The following is a 20,161-nucleotide window of genomic DNA, read 5'->3' as shown; positions in this document are numbered from 1 at the left end:
GATGATGAGACATGAGACATGTTGTCAAGAGAGCCCAGTCCCTGGAGAAAGATAGCATGCTTGGTAAAGTGGCAGGGCAGGGAGAAAGAGGACAACCCGGCAGGAGATGGATTGACACAGTGCTGGCCACAGTGGGTTCAAACATAACAACTGTGAGGATTTCATAGGACTGGGCAGTGATTCTTTCTGCGGCACCCTGGGTCACTATGATCTGGAACTGGCTCCATGGTACCCAAGCACAGCCGTGAGTCAGAAGAGACTTGACAGCCGTGAGAATCTGCATGGCAGCCAGTAGACAGGGCTTTCCCCCGGAGCTGTTGGTGGCACCTTTGGATTGGCAGCCAAGCACTTACCCATTGAGCCACCAGGACTCGTGGCAGAGATTAAGGCTGGGACAGACTAGATCCATTGAGCCAATGCTGAATTTTCCATACCAGGAAGCCGAGGTCCACAGGGGAACTGCCCAAAGTCACAGCACTGTGTTCTGACAGAGCTGTGGTGAGCACATGGGCTTCCTGATGCATGACCGCCCCTGGCCGGGTGTCTCACCTCTAAAGTAGCATGCCATCCATTCATCTTGTGTATCCTATTGACCCCAAGCGAAACCTTATCCGAGAGGCTGCCGGGCTGCAGCGGGATCCAGCTGGATTCTCCCGGTCTATCTCAGGATAATTGCTGCGCCAGGGCTTTGCTGAAATATGATGGGGGAAGGATTATGGGTTTGGCTCTTGGATTGTGTGAAAGCACATGGAAGAAGCACATTAATATTGGTCAAGGGTTGGAAGGACTCTGAGAAATTGAGATAAGTTTTGCTGAATTGAAGTTGTCCTGAGAAGCATTCAATTTATTGTGAGGGAGTTGCTAAAAAAAAAGAAAAGGTGATTTGTTAAAAAGTGTATTTAAAGAATAAAAGCCTGAAGACTGAATTTCCTACAAGCGCATCCTGCTGACGTAATGAGTTACTGCTGCCTGTACAAAGTGCAGATCTGTGTTTTCATTATGTTCCCCTCTTTGTTAGGTTTCGCAGTTAGTCCTCATTACACGTTGCTCCTGTCTTTTTTTTTCAACTTCATGAACTCTGGTATTTCATTTTGAAGATGTATAACCAAGGGAAAAGTAGTCTTCCTTCGATCTTCTTTTAGCCCCATGATATTGAACCTGAGAAAGACGTGGACGTTTCCATCCCACGCTGAGCAGACACAATGAGTGGGTGCTCCGCTTGTTGACAACACTGATGCGTTAGGAGCGAATTCCGCATCCAGCTGACTTAGCAGCGAAAAACAACAACAGAAACTGCATTCTTCTGAATGGAATTCCCATCTGCCTTCAGCTGAGAGAGACAGAAGGTCCAGGGGATGGAATGTGTTGCTCTCATGAAGAAATCCGTTAAGCACGAGCTATTTAAACTGGAGAGGAGTTTCCAACTTCAAAATCACTGTCAATTTTGGTTGCCCATATGGTAGTCAAGTTGCATCTGTGCGAGTTCTGTCTCCCAGAGCTGAACAGACAGTCTCTCAAAAGCACCCCCAGCTTCCACTTTGCCTTGTAACAGCATCTGCAAGATGGCAGTGAACCTCGTCAACTCCAGCCTTCGGACCAGCGATTCTCAGATGGGGATGGGGTGGGGGGTGGGGGGGAGAGCTGCCATGCAGGCAGCACCAGCAAAACCAGACAGAGCTGCTTTCTTCTGCTCCTTCTCCAAAATAGTTTTCAGAAATCTGTCCATCCTTGAAATAGCTCTTGAAAGCAACTGACCTACAGGTCTGCTGTAACATCGACGTTAGCCTTAACATGAGAAGGGAAGGGCAATAAAAGAAATCCAATGTTAGCCCGTCAGGATTTTCAATTCTCTCACACCCACGATGCGGAGGAAGATTATTTTTCTCATGGAAACTCCGATGCGAATGACGGCACCTGCTAGAATCAGTAAGGCTGACGTGTTACTTAATTCACAGCGAGGCGACAACCTGACTGGACTGTGATGCGTTCCAGCGTTTAGCTATCATTTATAGGTTCCCAGGAGGCTAACAACCTCAAATAAGGGACCATTATCTTTTGACAAAAGATGAAGATCTTTTCCTGGGGGGAAGGGAAGGAGCGAGGGAGAGGCACACGACCCACAAAACACAGCTCGGTACTCTGTAGGGGATTGTTAGATTCCTAATGGGTCTTTGCTATCCTTTACTCAAACGACATGTGTGGATTCCCATGTGAGATGCTAGAGGCAAATAAACAAAGACTCACAACCCCCCCCAACCCCCAGTCATGCATTGATCCACTCCGTACCATCTCTTGAGTGAGGCCCTGTCGGAGACTGCACCGTGGGAGAGTGGGGTTTGCTGAAAACAAGGCTAATACTCAGCCTGTACAGACTGGCATGGTTGCAGTTTTTGTGGGTTTTTTAAAAATAATCGGTAGCTTTTCTGATAGGTTGCCACATCTTTTCTGATTGGTTGGTGTCAATACTCAAGACTCGAAGGACAGTGCCAAAGGGCACAACCATTTTGAAGGTTCTTAACATGTCCTTCTTCGGAAAGGCTGTACTGATTTCCCACTTCTGAGATGGAAGGATCGCTTTGGGGCTCAAGACACATCAAGGAAATAGTGGCCTTTGAAGCCAAGACTTCAGAGATGGGTGGAGTTCTTCCACAGCAGGGCGGGTGGAGGTTCATGAATGGAGCCCTAGGGAGGTGTGTATCCAAGGGGAATGAGGAGCATTTCCGTGGAACTCTTTTTGTGTATCGAGATACTTTGAATGCTAGAATTTGGGGAAGAACATTTAAGGGAATCAGAATATTCTAAAAATGGGTTCAAAACATGAAATGAGTCCACAGTAATGCCAAGACAATCACCATTGCAATATAATTTCTTGTTCCCTCCCTTTTCATGTTGCTTGATTAGAATGGTTTATGAATGTCACCATTGTCTCTTATACATTAATAGACATCGTTCTCACATAGTCTAGGAAATACACATACTGAAGGTGCAGCATGAAGCCATCCTATGTTGCCTATCACTATGTCTCCTCTTGACAGAGCTCCCAAGGGTGATGTAGTATCACAGCAAAGTGAGTGGAGGCCTTTGGGTTTAGGAGCCAGACTGCTGGTCAAATTCCAGTTTTATACCATGTTATTGGGCGTGTTCTTTTGGGCAAGTTACTGATAATTCTTTATACCTCATCTACCTTAAAGTAAACAGGCTAATAATGTTGTTTACCATCATACAGTTATGTGGAGCCTTAAAGGAGCTAGCTTTGTGCATACCCTCAGTACTTTTATATGTATTAGCTTTGTTGTACCAGCTGCAGGTGGACCCACAGGTAAAATTTGGCAGCAAACACACAAGGCACTTACAGCAGCATCCCATGCACGCAGACTCAGGGAATTAGCAACTGCCTCCTTCCCAACTATTTCCAAAACTACAACAAAGGCCCAGGTATCAGAGTGGGAGCATTTTTTATTGGGGTTCACTCCACTCATGAAGTTTATCCTTATAAAATATAATGACGGTTGTAGGCATAAATAGGAATTGTTCTCAGTCTTCTGCTTTTATAATGCACAGTCCTTTGGGTTGGCTACAAATAAGCAAAGTAGGAAGTTAAGGTGCGGAGAATTTCAAGTCCATATCAGTGGTTTCAAAAAAGATGGAATTCTAGTACTAATGGCACATAAACAGATGTTTCACATGTGGAACCAGCCACCTTGAAAAGGTTCTGAAAAATATGGTTGAAACTTTAGAAAATATAGAGCTTTTAATATTCCAAAAAAGCCAAAAACAAAGCAACAATAATAAGAAGAAAATGTTGCTTGTCAGCCCAGCTTGGCAGGACTGGGCTCTGTGAGAGCTGACGGGCCCTGGTGAAGTAGTGTCGTGTGCCACGTGTCCACGGTCTCAGACGCAGACAACATCACACTGGATTTGAGCCCAGGCGTCCTTCCCTGCTGGGTGACTCTCGAAGAGACGCCTTTGCTGTTCTTACGCATTTGGTCTCACAATCTTCATCGACAGATAATTCTGCAGAGGAAACAAACAGCGGTAAATGATGTGCTTTAGTTGGAGTTTCTCAACCTTGGCACCATTGACTTTTGGCATCAGATCATTCTTTGCTGCAGGGGTTGTCCTGGGCACTACAGAAGTCCCCAAATGCCCCCTGGGGCTTAGAATCAACCCCAGTTGAGAATCGTCATCAACAATCTGAAGAGTTTTTTCAATGTTCAAGGCAAATTAGACTGCCTATAGCAAGAAAGGATCAAGTGTGTGTGCTTTTAAAAGATGGAAGCACCCTGGGCCCGAACTACGCTCTACAGTGGCTCTGACTCTGGGTCAGCACGAGGCAGCCTGCACTGTTTGGAAGACGAACTGGAGTAAGAGTCTCTGTGCATCTACTGCGGCTGTCGGTGCCATCACCCAGGGCTTCCTCAGCCTGGACGACCTTCTCCCCCTGGCAAACCGAGCTGGAACACCCCCTCCTGGGTACCACCCTCGTCAGCAATGGCCTCCCTTGATCGTCTATCTCTTGGTCCTTGGACTCTGAACTACTCGTGGACAGAAGTCATGCTTTGATCCTTTCTATGTGACCTTCCACCCATTGCCACCCCAATCCCCCCTTTTGTCTTCTGCCATTTTGTCTTCTGATTCATGGTGACCTCATGTCTGTCACAGTAGAACAATGGGATTGTCAATGGCTGATTGTTCAGAAGCAGCTCTCCAGCTTTCTGTTCTAAGGTCCCTTTGAGTGGACTCAAACCTCCAACCTCTCAGTACCTACTGGAGTGTGTTCACTGGGCACCCCAGGGCTCCTCTGAATCACTAGCTCCTAGCGTAAGGTGACCAGATTTTAACATTGGTAAAGCGGGACACCATTGATAAAACTCATAGCCTGGTGAAATAGCCACATGACCGCTGAAAACCGTATACCCTAGCTTGTTGTGCATTCTTTCCAAAAATCGGGACTTTTAAAAAATGCTGCGGGACACGGGAAAAATTGTTAAAAATCAGGACTGTCCCGCCAAAAGTGGGACGTCTGGTCACCTTATCCTAGCCATCGAGCGAAGACTCAATGTCATCCTTGAAGGGAGGGGTTCCAATGCTGCTCCGAGGCGGCTGGCAAATCTCCCATTTGGATTCCCATTAATGTTTGGGATGAATAAGAGAAATTGGAGGAGCAGGCAGGTGTCACTTAGGCCTTAAGAAATGGGTACAATTTTGATAGATCAAACACAGGGAAGAGAATCACATTGGCAAAGGCATCCCGGTAAGAATGGGTGATGGGTGTTTGAGGGAGCAACAAACTAGTTTGGGTGGAGTATGTCGTCTGCATAGACCTCTAAATGGGCCCTGAGACTTGGTGCGCAGGGCCTGAACCCTAGAACAAGGCGTTAGGATGCAGGATGGTTTGGGACAAGGTCTGAAGGCAAGATCGATGGGAAAGGTAGCCTAAAATGTGGGTGAAGGTTAATAAAAGTCTGGATCGTTTCTCTTCGAATCCGTGGAACCAAAGTTCCTTCCAGCCCACCAAGTCTGCATGCAACTTGTGAAATGCCCGGAACGTAATTTAGAGGGGCAGGTGTGTTACTTTTAACGTTCCAAAGGCTAAAACGTCTCGAACCCTCAAAGCGACGTGAGACATTCTGCCGGAGGGCACTAAAGACAAATGACAAGTTAGACAACCGACCACAAGGCGCAAGCAAGCCGAGCCAAGAGACTAGGGGGCCTTACCGGTAAGGAGTACAGGAGCACAGCCAAGAAGAGCAGCAGGATCAACAGGATCAGCAGGCCGATGATGACCCACTTAAACCGCCGCCACACGATGAACTTCATGGTCTTACACGGGTTGGTGAACCAAAGGAAGGAGGTCTCTGGTCGGCTGCATTGGAAAGAAAGAATAGTACTTTTCTAACTTGGGGGGGTGGGGATGGGGGGAGCACATAATTGATCTCAGAGCATAGCACAGTTCAAAGAATAATTAATAGCATTCATAGGGTCAAGGAAACCATGATTCTCTGTAGCTGGCTGAGAAAGGCACTTGAACGTATTACCATTTCCTAAACTCCAGAAGACACAATGCACTTGGTTTCATGGGAAAGAAGAGTCGTTAAAGGGAGTCCATTCACCCACCTCCTACCTCCCACTATTAAGTACAAAATTAAAAGGCCAGCAGCTAATCCACTCCATTAAACCAATTGGAGGTGGGGGTGAGGAAGGGGCTTTCAGACTGCGGGTGTCTGGGGAGCAGACAAAGAAGGCCTCTCACTTTGGTGGGTCTAGCTTGGGGTTCATGTTGGGTTCATCTCGTCCCTTCCCGGCTGGCCTCTCGTCGGCCTCCTTGTCGTTGAGGATTTCCAACGTCATCTCCACTTTCCCCTTCAGTAAAGCAGAACAGGTTAAACACATGACATCACGTTTCACAAATATTTTTATTTCAACCCAAGGAGTATTCCCTGAGCAATGATTTTTACTCTTGTAAAACAATCCTTAGATTGCCTTAAATTTTCCCCAGGAGATTTCATCACATTTCCTCTTCCATGTGTTTCTGAACAGGCTCCGGGTGGGAAACGGAGAGGACAAATTGCTTCCCCTCCTGCGTCCCTTCCATTCCGCCCTTCTTACATCAATCTCCTGGCCTCTCACATACCTTCCTTTGTGACTGTACGTCCAGGTTCACCAGAATAGCACTACAAACGCCACCTAGCATTTACTGATCGTGCACATCAGCTCTAAGTGCATGGGGCCTTATCACATTGTACCCCTACTGTGTGCTGCTGCCTTGTCGCCTGGTTCATGAGTGAGATGTTAGGCACTCCTGTGAGGCTGTTGCATGGGTAACCTCATGTAGCTCTCATGGCAACCCTACAAAACACTGAGGCTATAAGAGGTGTGCACTGGTTACACTTCGAATGGGCTCAATGTATTGGTTGTCCAACATACCTCAACATTGCTTTGAAAAATGAGATTATGAGATTATGTGCGGAAGGCACTTTGTGTCTTGCCTGGCTCATAATTAGTGATTAAAATAGCAATACATAATGAATTAGAGCGTCTTTCGTGACATGCTGTGATAACTCATACTTTTGCTTCTACATGAAAATAGATCCTAAGTCAGCCAAACTTGCTTGTGAATGCTCACTGACTCATGCCCACTTTTTAAAAATATAAACAAGTACACCTCCAATTGGAAGTTCCTTTTTTTTCTGTGCTGAATTGTAAACTCGTCATAAGTCAAACCTCAGTGAGGAAGGGTCCTAAAGGAATACAATGCAATCACTTCACATCCTAGTTTCTGGACGAGTCTAACCTTCTCAAACCCTTTCCCCAGCCGGAGACATACACCAGCGCCTAACATCTCTGGTAATCCCAGTTACAAGCCATCCCCACCAAATCAACACGTCTTTCATTGATCTGGTTTAATCTACTGATAAAGGACAACATCTGATCAAAGGAATGAATGATCCCCAACCAAGAAGCACTCACAGCCATCACTCGGGAGCCATCTTTATCTGCGTAACATGGCCACCATCCTCGCATGGACTTCTGCTCAAAGAGCGAGGCTGTCTTAGCTTTAAGGGGGTCCATGGCTCTGAGATCCGGAATCATGTCCAAATGGCATTTCTCTGATGATTTTGCTGGAACGATGGTGCGATGCAAATCAAGTTCCAGGAAACCTGGTCAAGGGCACAACGTAAACCCTCAATAAGCTTCAAAGGGATCGGTCATCATTCATTAGTAAACAGATTGTTCTTGTTGGAGGACAAGCAGACAGTGATTTTGACCAGGTGACAGGTGAGGTGGTGGACGTGTAAAGTCCTTTCCAGACAGGATGGAAAACAGCAGAGGAAATACTGTCCACTGCTCAGTATCTGACAGACAAGTACATGTTCTCTTTCTCAAAGACAGGAGCATAAGCAGTTGTTCTATAAGCTCAAAGTACTTAAACATCTATAGACAGAGTTTCCACTCAACTGAAGGCCCTTGGATTTGAAATCTGCTCAGGTTGGTGAGGATCGGCCCTGAAAAGAGAGGTCACTTGGCTTTGAACAAAGACAGCTGGTTCTTGGAACACTGGGAAGCTCCACATACCTTCAAGTATCTCTTAAGGTAAACTTGGGGTACAGGCGCTTGCAGAGGAACCAAAAACCAAACTCGCTGCCAGCAAGTCGACACTGACTCCTCGAAACACCCTGTGGGTTTCCGAGGCTGTAAGACTGCTTAGGGGAGTAGGAAGTCCAGTCTTTCTCCCAAGGAGCTGCTGCTTTCGTTCTGCTGACCATGCAGATCCCAGCCCACCACGTGACCCCCACATCACTAGAGCTCCTTTGCAAAGGGATGTAACTGGCCAGATGCAAAGTTCTCACCAGGAACCGGGAAGTCCAGCTTAGGGTTCTTGCAGAGGCATGTCTTGTCTGTCTTGTTGGGGCCCTAAATGCTTTAGGACCCCATTAAAAAAAAATCATTGGGGCCCTCAAAGTTCTTACCACAATCCATCCATCCATCCATTGTGACAAACACATTTGTACATATGCCATCATCATTTTCAAAACATTTTCTTTCTATTTGAGCCCTTGATAGGAGCTCATTTCCCCCCTCTCCCACCCTCCCTCCCTCATAAACCCTTGATAATTTATAAATGATTATTTTTTTCATGTCTTACGCTGACCAATGTCTACCTTCATCCACTTTTTTGCTGTCTGACCCCCTGGGAGAGGTTAGATGTAGATCATTGTGATTGGTTCTTCCTTTCTTCCCCCACCTTCCCCTGCCCCTGCTGGTATTACTCCTTTCATTATTCGTCCTGAGGAGTTTATCTGTCCTGGATTCCCTGCATTGTGAGCTCTTTTTAAAACAGCTCTTATCACAATCTATATATATATATATATATATATTCATTGTGTTGAACACATTTGTACATATGTTGCCATCATCATTTTCAAAACATTTTTTCTACTTGAGCCCTTGGTATCAGCTCCTTTTTTTTTTTTCAGGACCCTATTTGTCAGGACTGTCTTTTGGGTGTGGGGCATGACAGGAGCCTTGCCTTAAGAAGATGCTCATTGTGATATGGGATCAAGACTATGGACCACTGGGAGGAGAATTTGGTCTTTGCCACGACTGCAAAGAAGAAGGGTGAGGCTGGTGGTAAATTCCCTTTGTCGGGCTCAGAAAATAGCCAAGGCCCAGGGAAAGGGTGGTATTCACTGTGCCTGCTTCTCAGAAGGCTGGAGGCAGAGGGGTGGGCCCGCCAGAAATGAACGACAAGCTTTGGGGATTCCAAGAACTGAATCTAAGTTTCCATTGCTCTCATGAATTCTAACTGTAATTCCTTAGAGAACTAAGTCTCACCCAAGTAGTCATCCAGAGAAAACTTGTCATTGTCCCATATCTGAATGATCAGTCGGGGTGGCATCCGAAATTCAGTTTGGTCGATACTCCAGAAATGCTCCTAAATCAACAAGAGGACACAGATAAGCCAAACGGTCCTGATTCCTGCACCCGAGACCCTCACCTTCAGCCCCCTGACACCCCAGCACCAAGGCATGCGGTCTTTTCTCTCATTTCTAGCTCCTGGGTGTCCCCTCCCTTTGTTCCCAGCCCAGCAACCCATGTGTATCCAGGGCAAGCGGGCTGCCCAGGAAATCTCACGGCCACCAGCTGGGTGACAAAAAGGATGTCCCAGGCAATTTCCAAACACAAGGTTTCCTGCCATGTTCCTATCAGTGTGAATTCCTGCTGCCTCGGGGCTGGTTGGGGAGTGATTTGATTTGCCCCCTGAGGGCCACTAGCACCGGATTCGGATTCGATTATCTTGCCAAAGCCAGGTTGTTCTGTGCTCACCCACAACATCACCTGCTGGGGTGTCACCTCTGCTCCGGAGACTTTGCTCACCCCACACAGATGCCTGCATGGAAGGGGCCTCTGGGGTCCTCGCCCAGCACACTGTCCCTTTACACGGGGGCCCAGGTTCCTCTCTTTTTGCCATGCAGATTTCTAAATGACCTGGCAATTGGAACTTGAAAAATAGTGCTGCCTTTTATCTGCTTGTGGTCCACTAAGACCCCCCCCCCCCAATCAGATCCCTTCCCATAAAGATTCATGGAGGAAGGACTGGGTAAAGAGTCTTCCAGGTTCTCGATTTCTGGTTCCTGACTCTGCCCAGACAATATTAGCTAAAATTAACACCACCTCCCTGGCCCAATTACATCTACATTCCTCTGGACCCGGCAGAAAGAGAATTCCCCTAATGCATCATGAATTTGGGGAACTGTTAGATGAGCGGTTCTCAACCTGTGGGGTGTGACCTCTTTGGGGGTAAAATGACCCTTTCACAGGGGTGGCCTGATTCATAACAGCAGCAAAATGACAGTGATGAAATAGCAACGAAAATAATGTTACGGTTGGGGGGTCACCACCACATGAGGAACTGTATGAAAGAGTTGAGGCATGAGGAAGGTTGAGAACCACTGGGCTAATTCGTCAAACAGTTGTGTCTGTTCATGAGAAGAAATTGGTTTCTCCACTGCAGAACAAGCATCCGCCTATTGATATAAGACCCTACATCTCTTGACCAGATCCTTCTCTGCTGCCAAGGAGACTCGCATTCCCTGGACTTGCTAAGTACCCAGAGAGCTGTCAAGAGCGGTGGGACCCTGGGTGAGTAGCTGCACCTCTGTGGGTCTCGGGTTCCCCACCTGCACCAAGAGGGCACTGCAGCCCATGACCTCTGAGGCCTTGAGAGCCACTGACATTCTATGAGTTTGAGGCCTCGGAGACTAGGGACATCCATTTCCGACGGGCGTATTCCAGAAAACTCACTTTTTTCGCAACAAGGCAGAGTTGTTCGGCTGGGAGGTAGTCAAAGGGGAAAACGAATCTCCAGTTAAAATTCCCTTCACCATCCAAGGACCTGTAGTGGACATCTGTTTTCTGTTTGTTTTCTTCATTGCCAGGAATCCAGCTGAAAAGCAGAAGAAAACAGATCGAGCCTCCTGTGATTGACAAGTCCTCTCGCTGCAGAATTGGGCCGTGAGTAGAGGAGGGGAGGGCGGGAGGATATAAATGCCCTGTTCTTGGGCAGGGTCCAGTTAGCTACAGAGCTGAGGGTGATTTATGGGGCGGGGCGGGGGGTGTCCTCAACTGCATCCAACACAGGTTTTAGCCAAATCAAATATAATTCCTCTAAAACCGAAGCAGGAAATCCTTTAGACTCCTGTTAGCAGGGATAAAGATGAAATTTTCTGGGAAACATCCACAAGGTCGCTTCTATTTTGGGTACGGTGAAGTTTGCTGGCTATGAGGTTAGGCTCCCTAACCATAACTCATTAGCTCCTGTCACCACCAGAGATAGGCTCAACGAACGTGCGTTCCCTCCAAATGTCAGCGTCTCCTTCCTCAGAGTTTTCTTAAACAAACAAGAAAGGAATGAATCAACTAAGCTGACAGCTTCCTCTTCTTTATTATTCTTAAACCCACTATGATTGGATTAATGAGACTAGCCAGGGAGAGTTCATTTCAGCCAACAGTTTACAAGTTAAGATCCAAAAAGTTAACCTTCCAAAACATTGAAAAAAAGGAAAACAGTTCCCTTTTACTTGAGCCTGGCACAGAGGAGACACTAAAGTAAATACCAGTTGAGGGAAAGAATAAATGAACACGCATGGAAGGAAGTTACTGACCCGTCTGTCTGCTACTAGGAAAACGCCTGCTTCAGAACATTGGATTCCAAATGGGAGGCTGGCAGAGCGGCAGAGTGCACGGATGTCACCTTGCCTGCACCCCCCAGATGGTGAGTCTTGGTAGGGGGCAGACTGACTGGGAACTTGCTCATGAAGCCATGTCGATCAAGTGAGAAGAACGATAGATGCCCCTTTCACATGGGCAACGTGAGGACAGGAACAGAGGTCATGGCTTAGACGTGGGGAAACTTAGCAGGCATCATTTCATTCTCCCCTGCAATTTTCATTTTAAAGAGCAAACTGCCGAGGTTCCGAAAGGAAGTGGAACACTCATGAGGTCACACGGTCAAGAACCGACAGAATCACGCCTTTATCCCCGGGCAGTCTTGAATCCAGTTCTGTTCCTCTGTCTTTGCTAATCAGAGCCCTGGTGCCACCGTGGTTACTCATTGGGCTGGTAACTACAAAGTCAGCAGTTTGAAACCACCAGCTGCTCTGCTGGCGAAAGATGAGGCTTTCTACTCCCATCAAGAGTTACAGCTCACAGGGGAGGTCTACCCTGTCCTACAGGGTCTCTTCAGGTTGGAATTGACTCGATGACACAGAGGCCATTAGACTTTTATTTTGGGCTAGTCAATGAACTAAAATTAGTTATACGTATCTTTTGACGATAAAGCCTTGAAACGAACTCAATGGAGACAACCCACACTTTCCTGGCTATAACCTCTTGGCCTTCCTCCCTTGAGCCAGCCTCAGAAGGTAACGCTCTGGCTGTCACCATGAGAAATATTTCATGTTTTAATTTTGAGACAAGTTTAAAAACTCCTCGGTTCTCAGCTGGACTCTTGGCAGCCCTGTAAACAACAGAACAGCATCTTCGTGATCATGGCTGTGTGTGTCTTACCGGGGCCGCCGTATCTAACCAAAGTGACTGAACTTTGATGCAAATAATGCACACAGTATATGGATTTTGCCAGCCACATGCCCACTCACGTGTAAGCTTCCTGCGGGTACTATGCATGTTATAGGTGAGTGTACAAGATTTATATGGGCGTACTGTTCCCCCAAATCTGGTACTCTAGGTAAGAGATGCATTTTGCACATGCCTTCCTAGCTTTCTATGCACACACACGTGTGAGGTGCTAGGCATGCCATGTGCATCTTGCCACACATGGCATTCAGATGTCAATTTCAAATATTCCATGGGACTTTTAACTGTGCTTTATTTATTTGTACTTATTTTGATCAAAGGAGTTTTCACAGTCCAGTAGTCACTTGAGTTTGTTTCCTTGATTAAAAAAAAAAAAGCTTATGATCGTCAAATCAATTTGCATATATATGATTAGCTGGGATTAGTTTTCCTCAGGGAATGATAATAAGATGCTGAAGTGAGAAAGGATAATGAAGAACTTGATGAAATATTCCCTGTTTCTAGTGAACCTACATGAGGGTAATTATGTTTTTCACAAAAGTTTTGATTGAGGCTCACGTGGGCGCGTGAGTGAAACTTTGTTCTCCCTCTTGGGGCATGTTGGTTTTTCAACAAGTCTGCACTCTTACTTCTCAAGGAACCAGGCTCAGCCCAGCCCTTTGGAATCGTCAGAATAGGAGCTCATCCTCAAACGGAGTAATTGTGTGCCAGGCACTGTGAGTAATCGAATCCTCCGGGCACCCTAGGACACCCATCGTACCGCTCTCTCTGACTCAGAGAGGAGGGCATGCAGGGAACGTGAGTGTACTGACAGTAGCAGGATTTCAACCCAAGTTGTTTGGCTCCACGGTTGGGACTCCTTATCAATATTTGGTATTGATTAAGGCATAGCGTCATCTATATAGTATGGGTTACTTGGAACTGAATTATACAAAGAGCAGAATATTGAATGAATATAACATTTGCATGTCGACTGCAAGTATATGTTGGCAGAATGAGTGATTTTTTTAATCTGCTAACACTCTCTTTTCCATGGACTTTAGCCGCTGGTAATAAAGGGGTATCTATAAAAAGAAATTCTGAAGAAAGTGTTCTAAAATTGATGGTGGTAATGACCGTACACCTCCTTGATATGGTTGAACTATTGAATTGTGTGATATGTGGATTAAGGGCCAATAATACTGTTGAGAGAAAAAGAAAAGAAATTCCGGAAGCTTTCCTTTTGTTCCTAAGACTACTTACTCAAGGTATCAAAAAAAAATAAAAAATAAAATAACAATAAGCAGCATGGTCCCAAAGTCTCAGAAATAACAGATCTGATGAATGAGAAGTAGAAATCTCACTTTGTTAAAAGAGAAAGAAAGCCATCTTTGTATGTTTCCAGTCTTATAGTTCTTCGATACCTCCGCTAATAAAGAAGATCCAGCTCCTTCCCTCGGTCTCCCGGGAGTTTCCTAAACGACTGCACTAACATAGGGGGAAACATAAGAGAGGGTGGGGTGGGAGGGCACCAACTGATCAAGAATCTTACCATAGGCACCTTTGATACTGAAAATGAAAATCAATGAAGGTATTAGGGATTGAATTGTGTCTCCCCAAAGAGATGTTGAAGTCCTAACCCCAAACTGTGGGAGTGACCTCATAGGGAAATCGGATCTTGGGAACTGCTATCAGTTAACATGAGATCATCCTGCGGTAAGGAAGATCCAAATCCAAAATGAAGGGTGTCCTTGTAAGAAAAGAGAAACTACCCCAGACTCAGAGGGAAGGCGGTAGAGACCGGGTGATGCCCCTACAAGTCAAGGAGCACCAAGTTTTGCCAACAACCACAAGAGCCTTCAGTGAGCAATGCCCTGCTAGTCTTCCCAGCTATGAAACAATGGAGAGTCGTAAGCAACTCTGTTTACGCTCCTTTGTCCCCGCAGCTCAAGGAAACAAATACACAGCCAGGGATTCTCTTTCCCCCTGAGTTTGTCAAGGGCTCTTGCCCGACCACCTTACCCTTTGACATAGATGTCACTCATTTCCTCTCCCGTGATGCTTTTCTCGTCCAAGACAACGTCCTTGGTGTTCCAGATGACCACGCGCAGGTAGTATCTGAAAGAAACACATGTGGAAGTTACCTTTTCCTCCAGTTCTGCACCAAGCGGCCAGCTTAACAGAGCAGGTGTCCAAAGTAAGTACTCACTTCTTGGCTTTTCGGGGTGTGATGTTGAAAGGCGGCCCCGGCGGCCCCAGACTCTTGGGGAAAACATCCACCCACATCTGAAGTCTTCCCTACATGAGTCAGAAATAAAAGGAGAAATGAAGTTCTATTATGGGTGGTAGAGATGACAATTTTCTTTTGCATTTCTTGGATGCGACGATTTCTTTGGCCTGCTTAATTTCTTAGTCCTCATGGAGGACAAGAGCAAACCGAGACTCATCTTGGGCCTCCTGTGCCCTTGCGTCTGCCCATCGCCTGCTCTCTCTCGGGGAGTTCTGATGGCTGCCTGTGTCCCACCCGAATCCAGCGGGAATCTTCCCCAGTTCATAAAATGAAGGGTTTCAATCACGAACAATCTCTCACACTTGTCTGGGCACACGCAGACATTCCTCTGGCAACAACTTCCAGTTGAACCCCTCGCGTTTCACGACGGTTCTCACGCTGTCTGTCATTCTATCCATCATCACGTTGCCCCCTTGTCGTCTGTGTCCTTCTAGTGACACCCCGGGGCTTCTCTACCTACCCCAAGATGGGACATCAAAATCCTGTAACATGCTAGTTAAGCTTTCAAAATAAAAATGGAGACTACAGCCCTTTCACAGGAGTCCCCAAAGAGAAGCTCAAGCACCGACAAGAATGTCACTGTTCCCCAAAGGCCAGGCTTCCCTGTCACTGGCTCACCGGGGCCTGCACTCAGGTGGGCCATGGGTCCAACGGCACGCCCCTAGGAGACGCTGGTGTTGGGTTCTATGTGAGGGACATGACACTGCTCAGTGACACCAAAATGACTGACATTTCTGTGCAATGTTTCACCAGGAATTTATAATTTTAAAATAAAAATATTCTAGGTAGTTATGACATAACCCCTGCTTCTATGTATCAATGTAACTATAAGGCTAAAGCCAAGTGACTTCTTGGACTCTCGGTCCGAGCTACCGTTGTCACCCAAATACAATGGGGTTTCGAATCACACGGTTTTGTCTGGATGCTGCCAATGGTTTGGGATTTGTGTGCTTTGTTTTTTCTAACAGTTTTATTAGCACTTGATCCACGTCATTCAATTCAACCATATCAAGAAGGCTGTCCAGTTATCACCACATTCAATTCTAGAACATTTTCTTCTTCCTGTACTCATTGTTACTCATGTAATTTCTAATTGTGGCAAAAATATACACCACAAAACACAGTGTGTGTTTTTTATCATTGTTGACTTTGTCAAATTATCTGGTGTTTTAGCTACAGTACTGTGGTGGGTAATACTGGTGAACCGCTGGAAATAACCTTTTTGGGAAGAAAATCATTACAGGAAAAGAAGTGTGAAATGAAGAAACATTACATTTGAGTACTTACTCCTTACCTATTACTCTATGATTCAGACATGACTGGCAACAGACATGACTGAGGATTCTGTCTGGTCTAGGATGGGAGGAGGCCCACGCCATCGGCTCCTGCACAGGACGACACCAACCATAGTGGTGCTCTGGAGGGGAGCAGGCGTCGTGGCGGGGCCTGCCCCGCTCTCTCACTGCCACAGACCAGCCCCATCCATCTGACTGGACTGCTCTTAAGACAGCTTAGGAATGCCATTAAAAAGCTATATCAACTATGTGGACCAATTTATGTTCCCCAAACTGGTTTTGGATGTTCTTTAGACTCTGTCTTTATGACAAAAACAGACTAGCTTCAAGAAGGTTGCCAAAGAAACCCCTAGACTGGGGAGCTCCTGAAAAGAAATCCGTTCGACTGTGATCTAACTTTCTTCCAAGGAATCTCTTGGTTCCACGGCTCTCCAAGCCATCAAGCATACTGAAGAACCGTGGGCACCCAGTGTCATCTGAGACCGAGCCCCGGTCTGTGTCCAATGATGTGACGGGGGGTTGGTGGAGTCCTAAGGAGAAATCGTTCTTACTGAACTATCTCTGGAGACTCTGTTCCACAGAGGTGTGGGAGGGGAGAGAGGAGGAGAAACGGGCTCTTTGGGAGAAGGAAGGAGGATATGAAATGGAATAGATAGAACATATGGAACAGAAAAAAAGCAAGTGACAAAATAATCTAGAAACCTCGAGCTCCTTGTGGCCATTTTGGGCAGACGTATTTGTCCCCGGTTTGGCAAACATTACTGATCGTGTCCATATGGTCAGTATCTGCAATCTTTACATGGACTAATCTTTTTTAAAAGTGTAATCTCCTAGTGCCTTGCACCAGGACCACTCAACATTCTTATTAAAATCCCTATTCCTGGCTCCACTTCAGAGGTATTGCATGTGCGTTGCTGAGGGCCAGCCTGGGAATCCTCATAACAAGCATCGACGTTGGTGATTTTGTCCGTTGTTCTACCTCGCCGGGCACTCGGACACCTGTGTCCCCTCTTGTGGGTTTTGACCTGTGTGCACTGTGGCCCTGCTTCTCTCGCTCTTTAGGGTCAGATGAAATCTTCGCACCCAAGGGAGCCAGACCCTGTCCTCTCGACTACAGCGGAGTGGTCCAGTGGAGGGCAATGGAGCCTTGTAAGGCCAACCAGACCCACCCATGTTTGGAGGTCAAGGGCATATATTTTAACTGTCCTTCCTCTTCTGATGCATGGGAAGGTGACCTTAGCACAAGAGCAGACTGAAATATAAAGGGGCTTCAGAAAAGTTCATGTACAAAATGGAGTGAAAGAGAATGGGATTTTTTTGCAGGAACTTTTTTGAACTATACTCATATATTCACAGAGACCTTGATTCAAGTTCCTTCTACCACACAGACACTCTCCTCTCTGGACTTTGTGAGTTAACCTGATGTGTATGTGTGTGTGTAGATATACGTTTACAATCCATCCTCCTTTGTGCTGAAGCTAATTTGAGTTGTGTTTCCACACCGAGCAAGCAGAAGTACCCAGGTGAAATCAAAGCGGCAAATCGTGTCAGCGATTGCTGTGGCCCCGGGGGAACCAAAGCTGGGTCTCCAGACGTGGAGCGCCACTTTACCTGCGAGATACTGGGCTGGAAGGTGCTGTGTAGAGTCCTTGTTTCCACGTGTTCCGGGACCAGCCCCTGGGTCCGGAGGATGTGGAGAGCAAGGCGCTCCTCGGGGGCCCCCAGGTGCCGGTGCAGAATTTTGTTGGCTTCTGGAACGGAGGTGGAATGGAAAGGTGTTAACACGGTGGACGTCTGGGGGCTGGCTGGCCGGTTGTTCTGAGCTGGGGAGAGGGACGTCCTGCCTGTGGGATCAACACCAGCTAGCACCACAGGCTTCACCGAGGAGACGCAGGGCCAGCCACCACATTAGGGGTGAGTTAACGACAAGGCTCGTCGTCGTTTTTAAGTTGAGAATTTTGTACAGCGGTTGAGTGATATCATAAAGATCCAAATGGCTCCGGGCAGAGAAAGGTTTTGCCACCCCCATGGTAGCACTTCCTCCCAGACTTTGCAAAGAGAACAGGCAAGGGCAATGTGCAAACTCCTGACTCAGAAAGGAGCGGATAGCAATGGTTCCTGGCGAGCGGCCCTTGCCCCATTCGGGCTCACCCCCAACTTCTGGGATGCCAATAACAAAGAGACCATGATATGCCCAGCATTTAAGTCAGTCCTGCCTGTACCGACTTCAAGGGGGCAGCTAGACTCTGTTTCCAGCCTCCCCTGTAGTTGGCTTGGCCCTGTGACCAAGTTCATCTTGAGGGGTGTCATTTCCATGCCAGGCCCATCCAGCCTTGCAGTAGAATCCTCTCTGCACCTTTCTCTCCTGCCTCCTTCCTGCGGAAGAGCTCAGTAACCTAGGGAGTCTGAGCTGGAGAATGGCAGAACTCTAAGATAGACAAGTCTGAGCTGAAGAATGGCAGAACTCTAAGAGAGAAGAGCTGCCTGGAGGAGGCCCCGGGCTGGGGGATGACTTGCTTTGAATGTGTGAGAAATAAAGGTATAGTGTTAAGTCATTGAAACTGGTTTCAGAGACTGGCTGAATGACTGGCATTTTTAGGCCACAGCTCCCACATGCTCAGACTCCTCCCCTGGAGACATGGGATCTGCACCCTCTCCCTTTGACTCTGGGGACACATTTGATCGAGAAAGCCCTGTCGTCGTGTAGCTAGCTGTCTGTGTGTTGAGGTGGCTTGTTTTATCAATTACTGCTGGAGAGAGGATAAGACCCAGGCTCTGACCTGCACCAGAGGTGAGCCCAGCAGGCTCTCTGAACCACCCCCGACCTTTGGAAGCCTTTGCAGAGAAGGGCTGGAGTCATGAAGGACTCAATGTGGAAGGGAAAGTCTTGCCTCCCCTATGAACAGTTCTGAGTTAATTATACAATACCCAGGTATTGTAATGAACTCCTAAATGAGTTCATTAAGAGTACTTTGTGTTCAAAGCTTAAATGCCTCTGACCCAAAAAGGTCAAGCAAAATAGAAGACAGGAAAATGTGTCCACTCTGACACTTGACAAGACAGCTGAACTCTACTATAATGTGGCTTTTGTTAGATAGAGTCATGAGTACAGAGTCTCATCGAATATAATTAGGGTAGTGGGCCTGTCCACCCCCTCCGAAAACAATCTCAGTATTAGAAATGGGCTTCAATGCTCTGTCTTGGGAGAAATACAGCCCGAATGCTCATTGGAAACGTGGATAGTGAGACTTCACCTCACCTTCTTTGAACGTAGTGTTGGGACGGACCAGTCCCTGGAGAAGGATATCGGTGCTAGGTCAGGTGGAGGGTCTGAGATGAGGAAGACCCTCCGTGACAGGGATTGATTCAGTGTTCACAACAAGAAGCTCAAACATGGTAGCGGCTGTGAGGCCGTTCTGTCACTGAGAGCCAGACAGCCTGGATGGCACCCAACACCACCACCACCACCAACAACAACATGCTGTGTAGCCACCTTGTAAACATGGCAAGATACTCACCAAATTCATCTAAGCTGTAATCTCGTCCTCCATATCTGATTCTACTTCCATCTTCAGAAAGGACGGGTGGGGGGAAGCCTTTGAATCTGGCTACATTTTGAAGTAACTGTGTTGGTTTCAACTGATCTCGCCAGGTGTTAACTCCAGAACTGCGAATAACATCACATATCCCAGAGTTACTGCTGAATACACAAGGTCTCTGGAAAACACACACACACACACACACACACACACACACTCCTTTATAACAAGGGGGCAGGGAATGCGATCTACATTTTGACATTTGCCTAGAAATCCATTTCTGAATCCTAAGATCTACACCTTACTTGGTCTCAGCCAATTTTTCAAATTTTGGGTCCTCAATCTCCTCCTCTGTCCAAATAAAGAATTCACCTGGGAAAAGCTTGAAGGTAAACAAGCGGCCATCTAGCTCAGAAGCAACAAAGCCCACATGGAACAACATATCAACCTGTGTGATCACG

The 20,161-nt window shown here is 46.8% G+C and overlaps 1 protein-coding gene and 1 long non-coding RNA gene across 3 annotated transcripts in view; one reads left to right on the top strand and one right to left on the bottom strand.

The window, feature by feature from the left end:
- Positions 1–3,438: 3,438 nt before the first annotated feature.
- Positions 3,439–20,161, bottom strand: part of MYOF (myoferlin) — a 163,596-nt gene continuing 146,873 nt past the window's right edge. For both annotated transcript variants that reach the window (XM_045291587.1, XM_004701066.2), the window contains 10 exons: positions 19,680–19,828; positions 17,773–17,912; positions 14,786–14,874; positions 14,599–14,694; positions 10,807–10,948; positions 9,337–9,436; positions 7,471–7,661; positions 6,254–6,363; positions 5,719–5,866; positions 3,439–4,014 (listed from right to left, as the gene is read on the bottom strand). In XM_045291587.1, coding sequence (XP_045147522.1) covers positions 3,976–4,014; positions 5,719–5,866; positions 6,254–6,363; positions 7,471–7,661; positions 9,337–9,436; positions 10,807–10,948; positions 14,599–14,694; positions 14,786–14,874; positions 17,773–17,912; positions 19,680–19,828 — 1,204 coding nt within the window. In that variant the 3' untranslated portion in view covers positions 3,439–3,975. The remainder of the gene's footprint in view (positions 4,015–5,718; positions 5,867–6,253; positions 6,364–7,470; positions 7,662–9,336; positions 9,437–10,806; positions 10,949–14,598; positions 14,695–14,785; positions 14,875–17,772; positions 17,913–19,679; positions 19,829–20,161) is intronic.
- On the top strand, positions 10,541–11,777 carry LOC123521838. The gene is made up of 3 exons (XR_006680177.1): positions 10,541–10,644; positions 10,941–11,016; positions 11,685–11,777. It is a non-coding gene; the product is annotated as an uncharacterized LOC123521838 (long non-coding RNA).

Source organism: Echinops telfairi, unplaced genomic scaffold (genome assembly GCF_000313985.2).
Source record: "Echinops telfairi isolate 266 unplaced genomic scaffold, ASM31398v2 ScPeMD7_70;HRSCAF=299, whole genome shotgun sequence".
In the NCBI taxonomy this organism is placed as follows: Eukaryota; Metazoa; Chordata; class Mammalia; order Afrosoricida; family Tenrecidae; genus Echinops; species Echinops telfairi.
This window is presented reverse-complemented; position numbering and strand designations above follow the sequence as displayed.